At 38.3% G+C, this 15,881-nt stretch overlaps 1 protein-coding gene across 1 annotated transcript in view; it reads right to left on the bottom strand.

Moving 5' to 3' along the window:
* The window catches only part of ulk4 (unc-51 like kinase 4), a 264,458-nt gene that overhangs the window by 186,600 nt on the left and 61,977 nt on the right, over positions 1 to 15,881 (bottom strand). Inside the window, exon 19 of the mRNA XM_079837455.1 lies at positions 3,288 to 3,449. Coding sequence (XP_079693581.1) covers positions 3,288 to 3,449 — 162 coding nt within the window. The remainder of the gene's footprint in view (positions 1 to 3,287; positions 3,450 to 15,881) is intronic.

The following is a 15,881-nucleotide window of genomic DNA, read 5'->3' as shown; positions in this document are numbered from 1 at the left end:
CATTTATTTCTTAGCATTTGTAAAAGTAGACATGATTTTATACTACTTTTATATTTTGGAGCAACTAATCCCACTCCTACCCTAAACCTAACCAGTTCGAAACAATATAAAACACGTAACGTTGACAGGCAAATGAAAGTACAATCACAGGTATTCATTGCAAAAACTGACCAAAAACAGTATAAAAGTATTAACTCATGTTGCATTCTAAGTCTTCTGAAGTCATACAATATCTTTATGTTAAGAACAGAGCTGATCTAATGTTTTAATCGCTGAAATGATGATCCCGCCGCTCCGTGAACGCATGCAGTCATATCTCATTCAAAAGATACACCTGACTCTTTAGCATGACGCAACCGAGACCCACGAGAACCAATGACATTTTACAATCAATGCTGACGAAATGACGCAATTGGTCACGAGACATACGAGAGCCAATGCAATTTCACTATCAAAGCTGACGTTACGTTTCTTTTTTTTTTAATGTGTGCATGATCTTCGGAGGATGGAGACGCTGATCGCTTGTGGGGCTTTTCTTCACACAAATCAAACGTTTGGCCTCGGAACACTTGGTATATTTGTACTTTTTGAATAAATTGTGCCTGCAGTCATCTCCAACATGTCATAATGGCAAAATCATAACCCAATATAATTTCATCAAGACGATAACATTCCCATACCCATCTGTGAATGACGGCAAAGGTTTTTCATTGAAATCAATGGAGCACCCTGCGTGTCTAAATATTACACTAAAGGGGTATCCTGTGCATTAAAGTGACGCCGAAGGGTCCTGACCAAGCGTCAATATGTGACAAGTTGGGTGTGAGAACGTCTTGGTTGAATACAGAAATGATACTGCTTTTTTGTTACATAATATATATATATATATATATATATATATATATATATATATATATTTTTTTTTTTTTTTTTTTTTTTTATTGATTTATTTAGAGGAACGTAATGTAAATGCCGTATTAAAATTTTAAGAACCTTACAGTATAATAACAGCAAGTTTAGTTAAAGAAAAGAAGAATGTGTCAGTTGACCGCATGTAATGCTGGAGTAAAAAAAAAAAGGGTCATGTCATGAGAAATCATCTGAGGTGGTTTTTAGGCTGGATCAAGTTGCTCCTCAAAACGAAAACGAAAATCAAACCAGTCACGCTCTTCTCTTCTTCTGAGAAAAAAAAACTGCCAAGGATTATTCCTCACCACATCCCAAAACGATATAAAGTACATTAATCTGTGGGTTTCATCGAGTTGATGTGGCCATTTTTTCATGGATCACCTCCATAATCATTACCATATACCATATGAATAGCGTGCACAGTCCATAGGCCTTAGGTGTTAACATTAACAGTAATAAGCTCACATGGGAATGACTGTACATCTCTATTTTCATACAGTTTAGATAAAAAGAGAATATTTGTTTTTGTTTTATATTAGATAATTTAAAAGTAGACAGACTAGACACTTAAATACATCTATAGATATATTACTCATGTCTGTGTGACAAGTATTCGCTGAGTTTTGTTTCATTTTTGTGACGCGCTCCAGAAAGAAATACGTTTACAGAGACTCAGACGGCAGAAAGCACACGCAGTTTGTTTTCTTTATTTTACAAAAGCACAATGTTTTGTTTTGATTGTAAGTGGACACAAAAGTAGATTATGTATGACCATAAATCATGGAGTATTTTAAGTCGATTTTGCTGCTATGTGAAAAAAATGCAACAGAGTGTGTCGGCGCATTCACCAACCACTGAGGGTTAAATTGTCCTCCTCATTATAAGCCAAGCATTTATTTAACCAAGCTCCAAAAACAGCTCGTTTTGATATTGCAGGGTCTGTGACTGCCTCCAGAGCAAGAAATTGACAAGCAGTTGTACATCATCGCACCATAGGCCCCGCTTACTGGCATTCGGTTGCTTAACGGCTGACATTTGCCTACACTAGATGTGAGGAGCGCATCAGGTCAAAAGTAAATATAACCCATTATAATCACTGATGTGGTGGAAATGGATACAGTATACAGATGCATTTGGGGCCAGATTGAATAAAACAGGGCGAATTAGCGTAAGAGCGCAATTCCAAAAAAGCACAGATCTATAGACGACCACAAATTAAAGAACACAGACGCAGCCGGATCATTTCCATAATGACCAATGCAATCAATAAGTTAGCGTCTGCTTTAAGATATACGCTTTTTTTGGGCGGTAAATAATGGTGCAAACACCAGTAAATTGACCAGCGCAAACCTCAGTAATTCACCTTGCATGATTAATTTAAATACTCTAAAGGAAAAAAAAAGTTTTCCGACTGAAAGGGAAACTCCTAGAAATGCATATGTCCACGCCTTTTCATTGCTATTTTTTCACTGCATGCCTTTAGTAAATCCTAACAGTAGTTTAAGGCCAAAAGAGGGTTTGCAGTGACGCAAGCTGTTAGTAAATCTGAGCCTTAGTTTCTGACATACTCTAGGCACTTGAGCCTGTCGACAGCAGGACAAATGAAAGAAAAGTTTACTTTGACATGTCCAGTCTAAACAGCTTGTTTGTGACCGTACAGAAGGATCATTCTGAAGGATCCCAGTGTCAGAAACAAGTGGATGGTTTATTTTTATGGTGTCCCGGATTGTGTTGGAGGATCATATATGTTTGTTCAGAGCATATTGTTTTGTATACGAGGCACGGTGTAATGCAGAGTTCACAAATAAACTTTTGTTGAAAGATGAAGCAGCCAACTGTATTGGTTCTGACAGCAGCTGCATCACAAACTGTATGTAAATTATTTAATAATGCTTTGTAAATGATGATTTTATATGGTTTTTATATTAACAGTGGCTGTTTACTGACAAGCCTTAAAGGAGGCACCCCTTAAACGGATCATTTCAGACAGAGGGTCAGAATAAGGGTTGAAAATAATAGTTTTTCCACATATATTATATTTGTTTTGAGCAATTTCTTTTTATTAACATTATAAGTGAAACACAAGGAACATATTAAAATAATACAAAATCCATATTATGACCCCTTTAAAAATGTATCATTATTGTAATTGAATTGCACAGACTCATCTCAGAATGTCCTGTTGTCTATGTAGTTAAAGTGTCTTTAACTTTGGACTTTGTTTGGCAGATATATATAAATTAATCAAAATGAAAGAACCCCTCATCCAAATTACCATGGCTTATATAAGCTTACTATTAACACTTCAAAAACTGTTGAACAGTATGCGTTTGAACACCCTGTTAAAGTGATGAGAAATATGTGTGTTTGATACTCACAGATATAGCGCTGACCCTGAGAGCATCCACTGTGGAGTGTGTAAACAGATACCAGAGTGCAGGTCCCACCTCTGCAGTGATGAATCCCTGGGCGTATTGAGACTCTCGGCTGCACACATTCTCTATGGTTTTGGCAGCCATGTGGTTCACCACCAAGTCCTCCTGAGAAAAACAAATCCCCCATATTTCATTCATATCCAGCTATGGCTTAAATCAATATGCACAAAGTTTGCTATAGTCTGCCAACATTCAATGTGTTACCAAGCACCTGATAAGCCCCAAATGACAGAAATATGTAACATATTATATATCGCACTTAATAAATACATTGATTTAAAATTAAAGAAAAAAGAAAATAAATACATTTAATTTTTAAATAAAAAAGTTATTTTTAAATAAATTAAATTTACATTTAAAAGAAAATAATGAATTTGAATTCACATTGAGGGTATTTTTGTAAACAATTAATCAGTATATGTTTTTTAGAAAGGGGGGGGGGGGGGTGACACTAACTAACAATGAGCAACACATTTGTTTCAGTATTTATTTATCTTTGTTAATGTTAGTTAATAAAATACAATTGTTCATTTTATTCATGTTAGCTCAAGGTCCATTAAATAATATTAACACACTTTTACTTTAATAATTAGTAAATGTTAAAATTAACATCAACTACACAGAAAAAAATGGTGTGTGTATGATTTAATTTTAAACACCTTTCACACGAAAATTGCTAGTAAATTAAATTTCACAGTTTTCTACAATGTAGAAATACTACAATAATATGTGTTATAATTAAAACTTCAGATTACAATAATAATAAACTAATTTTAACAAATAGAACATTGGTTTACCAAAAAAGAAAAAGGTCTTTGTATTCTTTAAATCAAAATGTAATAACTTGCTCCGCCTCTGAAACAACTTTTACCTTTTGGCTGATGTTACCACGACCTCTTCATTTTCAACCACTCTCCTATATCCACCCCCACTGTATTATGCAACACCCACTTTTTACAATCCAAACAATTCCCATTGGCTAAAATCAAGCCCTGCAAGATAACACAAGTAATATGGCCTGCTAACAGCGTGTAGTGTGGACTTTAAAAGCAATGCTCTGAAAAAAACAAAACAAAAAAAACGTGAATCTAAAGGACAGGCTGTAGCGTTAAGTATTACACTCAAAGACATGTGTTCATAAAATCCATTTGTAAGTGGGACACACAGACCTTTATGAATTTCACGCAATTACATCATGACCTAATAGTCCCTCAACACCCTCCAAACTTGAGTGAAATAATTTCCTTAAATTTCACACCACGGCAAATCTCGCTCGCAAGATAACGAAGGGCAATATGTAGAGATTTAGCTGGCTGTGTTTTTTTATGCATTTGGACCCCTGTCCTTGAGCGTGTCTCTCTGCAACCATATCTGGTGGAAATTAAACATTTAACAGCGTTCAACAAACGGCAGGCACGTAGAGTTGAGTGAGGAAAATAGCAAATGGAGAGGTTGGGCATATCTTAGAGGCGCAGTTACACTGTGCACTGCTGCTATGCAATATGGATGCCTTCACTGTAATGTAGTTCCTAGACCCCGTCTCAAAGCTAAAAGAAAGTTCAGCTTAGTCCATGGAAGAGGTGCATTAATACACATACTGTATCTTGGAGGCAAAAAAAGTAGAAAGAAGTCTGAAGTAGAATATTCTGACGCAACACAAATAACATAGCAGCTCCTCCAGAGTCCCTGGCCCTAGCGTTTCTCTTTTGTGCTGGAGTCTGGTGGTCTGGCTTCGTGGAGGCTTTAGGTAATGAACTAGAGCTGGCACTTGCTAGAGCAGGGGAAATGACTGACAGCTGCTACAGGGCGCAAGAGGTGGGGGGTGGGGGGGGTTTAGTGCGTAGCACTTTCTTTTTTTCTAGCACAAGCCTTGTCAAAAAGGCATAGAAAATGATACTAAAATCCACCAGCCTGAGGTTTCTCAATAAGAATTTAAATTCCACAGGACAAATACGCTCCATTGTAGGCAAGTTTGTGCTTTTTCGAAAACACACAGCCAGTCTATTTCCACTGAGGTCTGAGTAAGATGCTTTAGGGATCATCTGGCTGTGGTCGAGGGGAACGAGTTTTGTAGGCTTCACTGACTAGACGGACTAGAAATTACCCGAAACTAAATGTACCAGAGCACATTTCTCCTCTGTCCACACGCGCACACACACGTTGTGACCAGGATAGGAATACACCGCAATAGCCAGTGCAACTCCATAACCTGACCACAGTGACCAGCCAGCAGTGATGGACAGTAACAAGTATTTTTAGTTCTTTATTGTACTTAAAGGTGTTGTATGTAAGAATGACAGCCAGTGGTTGAAATGGGTACTGCAGTCCAAATTCAAAATAGTCTTTGCCCCACCCCACCCCACCCCATCCGCTCGACGCTCACGCAGGCTGCCAGTTTGAGGACACGCAACATGAAAGAGTAATTGACAATGGAAGGCGAGTAGACTTACGCACTGTAAGTTGATGATTTATCCGCGTTTTAATGTGCTTCCATTCATACATATTTTTAGATGGATGCTGAGGCTTTTTAGGTCGGGTAGAATCTGCGATCTCTGACCCGGTTTGTTTGCTGGCTTCCATGGCAGCAATACTCTGTGTTGTCCGCCAACTGGCAACCTGTGGTGTCAATATACTATTGGGTAAATTGGCAACGTGCGTTATCCCATAGACCAAAACAAAAACAGACATTCCGACAAATAATGCACATTTCAAAGCAGTATAACTGGCTGTAGGATTGTTTTTCGGAGAAATTAGTACGTGCATCTGGAAAGTATTCACAGCGCTTTACTTTTTCCATATTTTGTTCTGTTACATCCTTATTCCAAAATGGATTAAATTAATATTTTTTTCCTCAATTCTACAAACAATACCCCATAATGACATTGTGAAAGAAGTTTGTTTGAAATCTTTGCAAATGAAAAAAAAAAAAAAAAAAATCATATGTATATAAGTATTCAACCTTTGCTCAATACTTTGTTGAAGCACCTTTGGCACCAATCACAGCCTCAAGTCTTTTTGAGTATGATGTTACAAGCTTGGTACACCTTTTTTGGGCCAGTTTCTCCCATTCTTCTTTGCAGGACCTCTCAACCTTTATGAGGTTGGATGGGGAGCATCGGTGCACAGCCATTTTCAGATCTCTCCAGAGATGTTCAATCTGGTTCAAGTCTGGGCTCTGGCTGGGCCACTCAAGGACATTCACAGAGTTGTCCCGTAGCCCCTCCTTGTTTCATCAGACCAGAGCATTTTGTTTCTCATAGTCTGAGAGTCCTTCAGGTGCTTTTTGGAAAACTCCAGGCGGCCTTTTACTGAGGAGTGGTTTCCGTCTGGACACTCTACCATACAGGCCTGATTGGAGGAGTGCTGCAGACATTGGTTGTGGAGAGAGGAGAACCTTCCAGAAGAACAGAGAAACGCTGGAGTGTCAGAGTGACGAGTTCTTGGTCACATCCATGACTTAGGCCCTTCTCCCCGATCACTCAGTTTGGCTGGACAGCCAGCTCTAGGGAGAGTCCTGGTGGTTCCAAACTTCTTCCATTTACGGATGATGAAGGCCACATGTTCATTGGGACCTTCAATGCTGCAGAAATATTTCTGTACCCTTCCCTAGATCTGTGCATTGATACAATCATGTCTCGGAGGTCTACAGACAATTCCTTGGACTTCATGGCTTGGTTTGTGCTCTGACATGCACTGTTAAAGGTTTAGTTCACCCAAAAAATGAAAATTCTGTCATTAATTACTTACCCTCATGTCGTTCGACACCCGTAAGACCTCCGTTCATCTTCGGAACAGAAATGAAGATATTTTAGTTGAAATCTGATGGCTCTGAAAGGCCTCCATTGGCACAATGCACGGTACACTCTCAAGACCCTTAAAAGGTACTAAAGACGTCGTTACAAAGTTCATCTCACTACAGTGGTTCTACAATAACTTTATGGAGTGACGAGAATAGTTTTTGTACGCAAAAAAACTCTAAATAACGACTTATATAGTGATGACGATTTCAAAACATGGCATCATGAAGCTTCGAAGCGTTATGAATCAGTGAGTCGAATCATGATTCGGATCGCGTGTCAAACCGCCAAACTGCTGAAATTTGCCGATCCAAACAGCTGATTTGACTCACTTCGCGTTTGGTGTGAACGCAGCATAACATAAAATGTGGAAAAAGTGAAGCACTGCGAATACTTTCTGGATGCACTGTATGTGAAATCAGCATGTTTCCTAAATATCTGCAAACATTTTGTGATATTTTTATGGTTTAGTACAGTCAAAAACTTACATACAGCACCTTTAAGTACATTTTCCCTAATATCTGTACTTTCCCATAGTATTTTTATTTTGATTGTCACCTGCTTCGAGATGCGTTAGTGGTGTCCAATTCGCGAACAAGCTGATTCTTTTCAATGAACTGGTTAAATTGGTTCGCAAATCGTACCGAATGATTAGGTTGTGTAAAAAAAATAAAATAAAATAAAACAACGCAAATTAATTCCTATGCATCTTCCCCGCTGCCCAAGCAGATTCAAATGATATAAAATGTGTATAGCATAGCTTACGTTCTGCATTTTGCCCTATGTGACAACTGTTTTTATATTGTTTGTCAACACATATTTTGTTTTTCCTCTTTTTAAAATAATATCCCCCTGGTTTCACAGACAAGGCTTAAGCTGGTGTCAGACTAAAATGCATGTTTGAGCCGTTTTAACTGAAAGTTACTTGCACTTACATACTGTATTTTAAAATGTAAATGCCATTGTTTTGTCTCCAGATGCACACCAGTATCGTGCAGCAGGGGCTATCATATTATGCAGCGCCTGAAAATAGGCTAACTTCCGTCAGAATTAATTCACACGCTCTCTAATGCATTCATATAAGTGTAATCTTTACTGTGCTGCTTTTTCTGTATCTGATTTAGAATGAGCAGAAATGTGTGAGAAATATAATGACCCAATAACAAAAGAACTGATAAAAATAAACTTATGTAGGAGCAATAGCCTTGTGGGCAGCACTGCCATAGCTGTGCACAAGGCAACCTGCGTTCAAGTCTCAGCTCAGGCTTCTTTGTTCCTTAATGACGTCATCAGCGACTAGTCGACGTCGACTCGACTTTAATCACATAAATGTCAATATCTGTCGTTCAACCCCTAGTGTGAACAGTCGATTGACTCTTAAAATGAAACATTTAAGAATCAAAATAAATGAAGGATAAAGATGGCTAATTAAAGATGGCTTTCTCCTCCATTGATGGAACTTTCTGGCGTTCCATGTTTTCACTGTTATACGGTAGGGGGAGCTTTTACACATCTTCTGAAAGAGTACAGAATCTCTGGATCAAAACACAGCAGAAGAAGCATCAGAAACAAGCGTTGCACATGTAAGCTAATGTGATCATCAAACATTAAACAGCATATAAATCAAAACTGACTAATGTTAACAAATAAAAAGTGGAACATTTTGTTCAAAATGTTGCTTTTTTTTATGAAACTTTTTTTTAAATGAAACCCACATTCAAGTGATGAGAAAAAAAGGAATGAATGAAGCTTTTTTTTTTTAAGCAGAGACTGTTATTTATTTTAATATAATGTATGTTCATATATTTATTAAAAAATATATATATATTCTGGGGGCCATGGAATTTTGTGAAAATTATCAAAAATGCTAGCGCTGGCTGGTAACTTTTTAATAAAATGCTGGCTGGGAAAGAGAAAAAGTACAGAATCTCTCAATAAAGATTGTGGTTTCATGAATGGACATTTTACATACTGTAGAGTATGACTATAATAATTTAAGTTACATAAACTACAAACAAACAGCAAACATTTAGCAGTGAGCGCTCTTCAAGAAGCATATTCGTACAGTAGGGTTGTGACGAGATCTCATGCCACAAGATCTTGCGATATTAAAATGTGATTTCTTGTCGCAAGCGGTCTCGCAATATCGCCATGATGGAGCGTGAGAAAAGCATAAAATATGCCACTGCTATGTTTACATTAGATTGCCTCCACTGCCGTTTTGCTTTTTTTTATAGAGATATAAAACATTTAATTCAGTTAGATATGGGTCGCTTCAACAGTAAACTATTGTAAACGTCTGCACTGCTCATCCAGCACAAGCTCCAGTCGCACACAGTGCAGCAGAATAAGACTGTTGCGCAACGAAACCTCCGCCATGGTCTTGTCAGAGCCTGAGCGTCTGATAAATGTCTTATCTTGTAGAATGCGAGCTCACCACCGCGGCTCCCTATACACAGAGTTTGTGAGATCCCGAATTCGGAAATGCGAAAGTAAAACGCAAGATCCCTGATGCGCACAAATAAGGTTACATACAATAGCCTGTGTCCCAATATCAAACCTATCTTAGGCTGGGCTGTGTAGTTGTAACCACCTCTTAGCTCTGGTCTCTGTTTGCACTTTGAATATTGAGAGAGTACTTTGATTATGGTTGCACTTGTTGTTTGCATTTAAGACTAAGAAAAAAAAAAACGATCTAAAAATCTATTTTTGTTATTTATACTGTTTTTATTTCTAGGTTCAATTTGTGGAAAGGATTTCAATTAGGAGGTGCAAAAATCTCGCCTTGTCTCGTTCTCATGTATCCAATCTCCTGTCTCGTCTCGTAAGCTAAGTGTCACACCCCTAATGTACAGTGCATACACGTTCGTATAAGCCAGTACTAACATCTGTTTCACAGAAATCCTGCAGGTCATGAACTTTGTTTTTCCACCTCCAAGAAAGAAGAAGGGATGAGTGCTATCCATTATGTCTCCTTGTTTACCTAAATGGTGTCGTTTTCCTCGCTTTACCCGAGGCAAAAAAGCCATGTGTTGACTTTGAAAAAAAGTGTAGACTTCAAATGATATGCATCTGTGGTCAAATTACTAGGTTTTCCACATCAATACATGTTTATTTTAATGCGAACAATGCGCTTTAATTCACCTCGTGCAGCACAGCGAAAAATAGACTCGGTGCGGAAACGATCGCATGGACCGCATCCGCGTGCAGTGTGAAAGCTCGGACCGGTTAACATGGGTATATGGAAAAAAATTAGGCACCGCGTTTGTACTGCAAACGGAGTATGTGTGAAACAGGCGTAAGTCCGTACTACCAATATTACAGAAAACTCTTTTAATTTATTTATTTATTAAAAAAAAAATCTCAAGTGAACAGACATACGACATTGTCGCTGGAAACCCTTTGCACCGCTCCTGGTTAGGACACGGCGTAAGCCAGATAGCCTTCCCAAATCGTGCCGCTCATCTATGCCATGTGTTCTGCCTGATTTGATGCACACAGGGCTTATTCCGATATATGTTTATATATAAACTTGCAGCTGCCTCCCAAACCCACACAATGTCAGACTTACAGGGGCTATGAGGTGAGGACAGCTTCTCACCAGAGATCTGTCCTCCAATCTCTGCCTCATTCTCTCTCTCACACCTCTGCTGAGCTTCCCAGCTCGATTCTTGCCTCGGGCCATGCTCAAGCCAAACTTTACTGAATTTATGTATTTCTCCCAAATTCTCTCTCGCAACATCAGCAGTCAGTAACTCGATACGGTAACAGGAGGTCAAACCTAAACTAGTCTACGTTCGTGAAAAAGTCGATGCACACAGAAACAGTAACTGGAGATGGAGTGTTAAAAAGTTTAACATCTTTGAAGTCAGTGAAATTACATAATTCCTATAAAACAGATTTACTGTCCTGAATACAGGAGAGTTTAGATTCTCCCAATGTATCATTAACACAACTACATTCTTTTTGGTGGTGATTACACATGCAAAACCCACTTACACAACACTAGAATGTTTCTATATGGTAGCCGAGTTATGTGTTTGTTGTGATATGAGGGGTTTGTTTGTTTGCTTACTAGCCAAATTTGTTTCAGGGGTCCAAGAGCAGTTTGCATGAATTTTGACAATATGTAATGCTCCAACCAAACTTCAAAGGGAACTGAGACTCATAACTGCACAACTGATGGCTCATTGGTAATGTCATGTAACACTTTAATAACTTTCATTAATAAATCAGTAAACATATAATGCTTAACAGATCATTAGTGAATATATATTCACATAGCTATATGACAATGTGCTTGTTAAACTTTCAATTCATATGATCATGAACGATATTGAAAATCCACAAATGTCATTAAACTTCAGTTCATATATTGCCAAATAAACTTACCAAATTTAACAAATTTTATAAATGTATAAATGCTAAAAAAGGTGTTAGGCAGCTCTGAGTGCTCCGGATGTTGAACAAAAACTTGAACAATATAAGAATGACTGGTCCCAATTTATATTAGGTGTCTTTAACAACTATGTACTTGCGTCAAAAAAAGAAATGATGTACTTATTGTATTCTATTGCAAAACACTTTTGCTGCTATTGAGGTGGGATACGGGTAAGTTTAGGGACAGGTTTGGTGGTAAGTTTAAGGCTTGGTTAAGGGGTTAATATATTATTGTTTTGATAAATAAACAAGTATTTTCTTGAATCATTCATCATCAGGAGAAAACATACATTTTTCAAGGAATATACTGTTTGAGTATATAGTATCCTAAGTGACATAAAACAATAAAACAACGTTACATTTATGTGTTATGTCTTTAGCAAGCAATTAGCTAAACTTAACCCTTTACACAAACATTGTTACAGCAGCCAGTCCAATATCATTAAAAGGTAATACATTATTTGTAAAGATGTGTAAATAGGGTGATTTTGGGCACTTTTTGCCATTGAGATGGCTGTGTGTGAATAAAAGGTAATAAATGATTAGTAAATGTTTATAAACATTTACAAATAATTAATAGTTTTTGGGTAATGCAAAAAAAATAAATGAACGCATAATTACTAAATGATTTGTTAAAAAAAATAAAAATAAAAAAAAAATAACGTACGAAGACCAACACCTTTACAGACTGATTCGAAGTTTAATGAGATTTTGTTTTTGCATTTTATTTACTTTAAACAATGATATGTAAATAATGATGTAATCTTTAATTACTTTATTAACAAGCATGGCATCTCATAGCCATTTTAATATTTATCAACTAATGATCCGTTAAGCATTATATAATGTTTATTAAGGATTTATTAATGAAGCTTTAAATCATCGTAAAACATGTGTCAACATTTGTGAAAATCTGTCATTCATAGATTTTTAAAAAGTGCATGTGTCACGGGTGGTTGCAAGCAGACAAACGAAGACTAGAATGACTTTCAACAACAGGTTTTAAAAATAAGATTCCTTCGACAGGCAGACGCAACACACACTAAACATAGCGTAGACTTACTTTGATAGAGGGTATGCATCGCCGTCACTTTCCCGCCAGAACACGCCCCCTCAGCCGGGACTGAGTGGCAGAAGAGCTGCTGCGTGACTGGAGTTAATAGGGGATAACACGAGTAAAACAAACAATTATCAGTTTAAACTATCGGACTCGATAAAGTGTTCCTTACAATTTACCAAAGATCCAGTGATCTATGGATATTGACATGCAGCCAGGAACCGTGTTTTCCTGACATTTATATGAGCCTGATTTCGATACACAAGTAGTGAGTGAATCCCAAATGTAGCCTATTGCGGATGGGCCTATGTGTTGAAACGTGTATATAGCTGCTTGTCAAGAATGGAAAACAAAAGTTTTATTCAAATTCTGAATATATTATAGGCCTATTCATTTTTTTTATATCGCCTAGACAGCGCGCGAGCACTCCCTTTATAATCACTGAAAGCTGTCACACAGTCAATTAACTCAAAGTTATCACAAAGTTCGGTTTATTAATCAGTGAAGCAACACAATTCATTTCTTATTTACATAATGTCTACACTTGGGGATTAGCGCATGTGCAGATATCAGCACTGGACAAACACTCGAGCGGTGAGTGGATTCAAGCTTCAACACCTGTGATTGGCCATTGCGTTGTAGAAATCAACAAAAATGTCTGTGATTGGCTACATTATGCAATGAAGCGAAAATACGTTGGAAATTGAATCATTTGACGAGTGCAAATACAGAAATGCATCTTTTGACAACTCTTTTTCGCTAATAATATGCTAGTATTACGAATTCTTACAGAGGATTACAGATCCTAGACCAGCAGTGTTGGGCAGCTTTTCCATCTAAAAGCAATCAGTAGCAGTTCCAGCAGTCGGCAGTGGTCTGAGTGAGAAAATTACACCCTATTATCAAGTCCATCTCCCTCAGTCCGGAGGGGGGCACGGGGATGACCATGGGGTCCGTGGCCAAGCATCCCCCGACCCCCTCACTGGCTCCGGGCCTGGTTTTGTGAGTTTTTTCTGCATTCACACTGTAAACCAATGCTGCCTCTCTGTCTTTTTGCCACTCCAGCTGACGGTGACGTCAAGTGCATACCCTCTATAGGGAGTGCTGACGAGTGACAATGAGGGTGAAGGCTTGCAGGTGCAGGAGATTGATGAATGGGTGCAGGTGGTAAGCCGGAGGGACTCTTGAAAGTGTAGTGTTGAGGGTGACTGAGCTGGTGATTGTGACAACATGATCATATGAATTGAAAGTTTAATGACATTTGAAATAATTAATTAAGCATTAATTAATTAACATTAAATAAAGATCTGTTAAAGGTCCCATGGCATGAAATTTTCATTTTATGAGGTTTTTCAACATTAATATGAGTTCCCCTAGCCTGAATATTGTCCCCAAGTGGATAGAAATGTTGATCGGTGTAAAACCGAGTTCTGGCTGTCTTTCTCTGCCTTTGAGAAAATGACAGGCCAGACTAGCCAATCCTGAAGTCTCCTGGTTTGACGTCCAAGCAGGAACGGTTACCTCCCTTTCCTCCGCCCAGAGAATCTGGCATAACCATGCAAACACTCGAGATCATTGCTTGTGAATGAGTGAACGCTGGCAGTTTCTCAGTGTTTGGATGTACAAATGAAAACAGAAGTCTTTTTTCAGTTCCTTCTGATCTGTGATCAGTGATTTCTTATGTGTAGCTAATTATTTATTATTCGTGCACACAATGCAGCTTCTCTCTCTCCAGACAGAACGGTGTTTTCGTGTTTTCTATCTTGTGAGTCAGTGTTTTTGTACGTCCTCGTCGCGTCTATCGGTTCTAGAATGTGCATTCAGTCATGAGTTTCTGCTCAACATCAGCAGAGTAACATCTTTAGAGATAAACCTCACACACGCCGAAGCTCGGGCTGCACTGACCGGCCTCCAACATCCCCGACCCCCAGTACTGCATCTGGCCCACAGCGGAGGCACCAAACGCGGCGTGAGATTAAGCAGAAGGGGGTAAGCGTGAGGGTATCCGGCTAGGCTAGCCAGCTTTCCCCACAATAAACTGGATTACATTCGATTACTGCTTTTGTGTCTTCGTTTGCGCTGTGTACTCAACGCGCGTCACCGACGCTTTTATTTTATTTTAAAAATAATGCTATTATCAACACTTACTTTTAACTCGTTCATCTCGACAGCTGTAATGGTACATTGCATGTGTTACAAAGTTGGTAATAATGATGAAGACGGACTCGGTGTGACTGGGACTCGTGATTATTCAGAACTCTCAGATACAAACACAATAAACTCGCGCTGACTGACAGCGCTCTCATAACTCAGTAGTTACTATAAATAACTTTGTTAGCAATCGCTGAGCTCCATCTCTGGTACATTAGTGATGTCCGGTTCGCGAACGATCTTTCTTTTGAACCAGTTCTTTTTAGTGAACCGAATCAGTTCACCAAATCGGACGGAATCGTTCTAAACGGTTCGCGTCTCCAGTCAGCGCTGATCCATAATTTACTAAAGTTACTAACTTTCTGACATGAGTGACAGTCCCTCCGACTAGAAATAGACTAATAACCTGAAGTATATGCTGTAACTACAACAGTTCAGACATGCTGAGAACTGATGTGAAGTGAACTCAGGTCCATCCGTCTCTCTGGCAGCAGCTCGTGCCTGCTCGTGCCTCGTAGACCTTGTTAAACCACGCCCCCTCCGCTCATTTAAAATGCAAAGATGTCAGCCAATCACAACAGTGGGCGTTTTTACTGAAGTCTCACAGCAGACACGCCTCTTGAAGCAGGGCAGTCAGCCACAGGGCAAACAGCAGTATAGAAAAAATGCCTTTTATTTCTAAATTATGACATTTTATGATGTAAAAGTCATACTAACAATATAAGTACACCTCAGGAAACATTATAAAATAATAGAAAAATGCCATGCCATGGGACCTTTAATGAGTATTAGTAAACATTAAAAAGCACATTATCTCAAATTTCTAGCTACTGTATGTGAATACGTATTAACTAATGATCTGTTAAGCATTATATAATGTTTGTTAATGATTTACTCATGGAAGTTAATATAATGTGTTTTCCAACAATGGGTAGCAAATATGCATTATTGCTGACAGAAATCAGCTAAAGATGCTTTACTGAACAAGGACACATGAGTTTGCGTTTGTTATCGTTAACCATATAAACAATAACAAACGCAAATCTCCCATGAATAAATCATTAACAAACATTATATAATTCTTAACAGATC

This window comes from Gobio gobio (genome assembly GCF_949357685.1).
Source record: "Gobio gobio genome assembly, chromosome: 15".
NCBI classification, from domain to species: domain Eukaryota; kingdom Metazoa; phylum Chordata; class Actinopteri; order Cypriniformes; family Gobionidae; genus Gobio; species Gobio gobio.
This window is presented reverse-complemented; position numbering and strand designations above follow the sequence as displayed.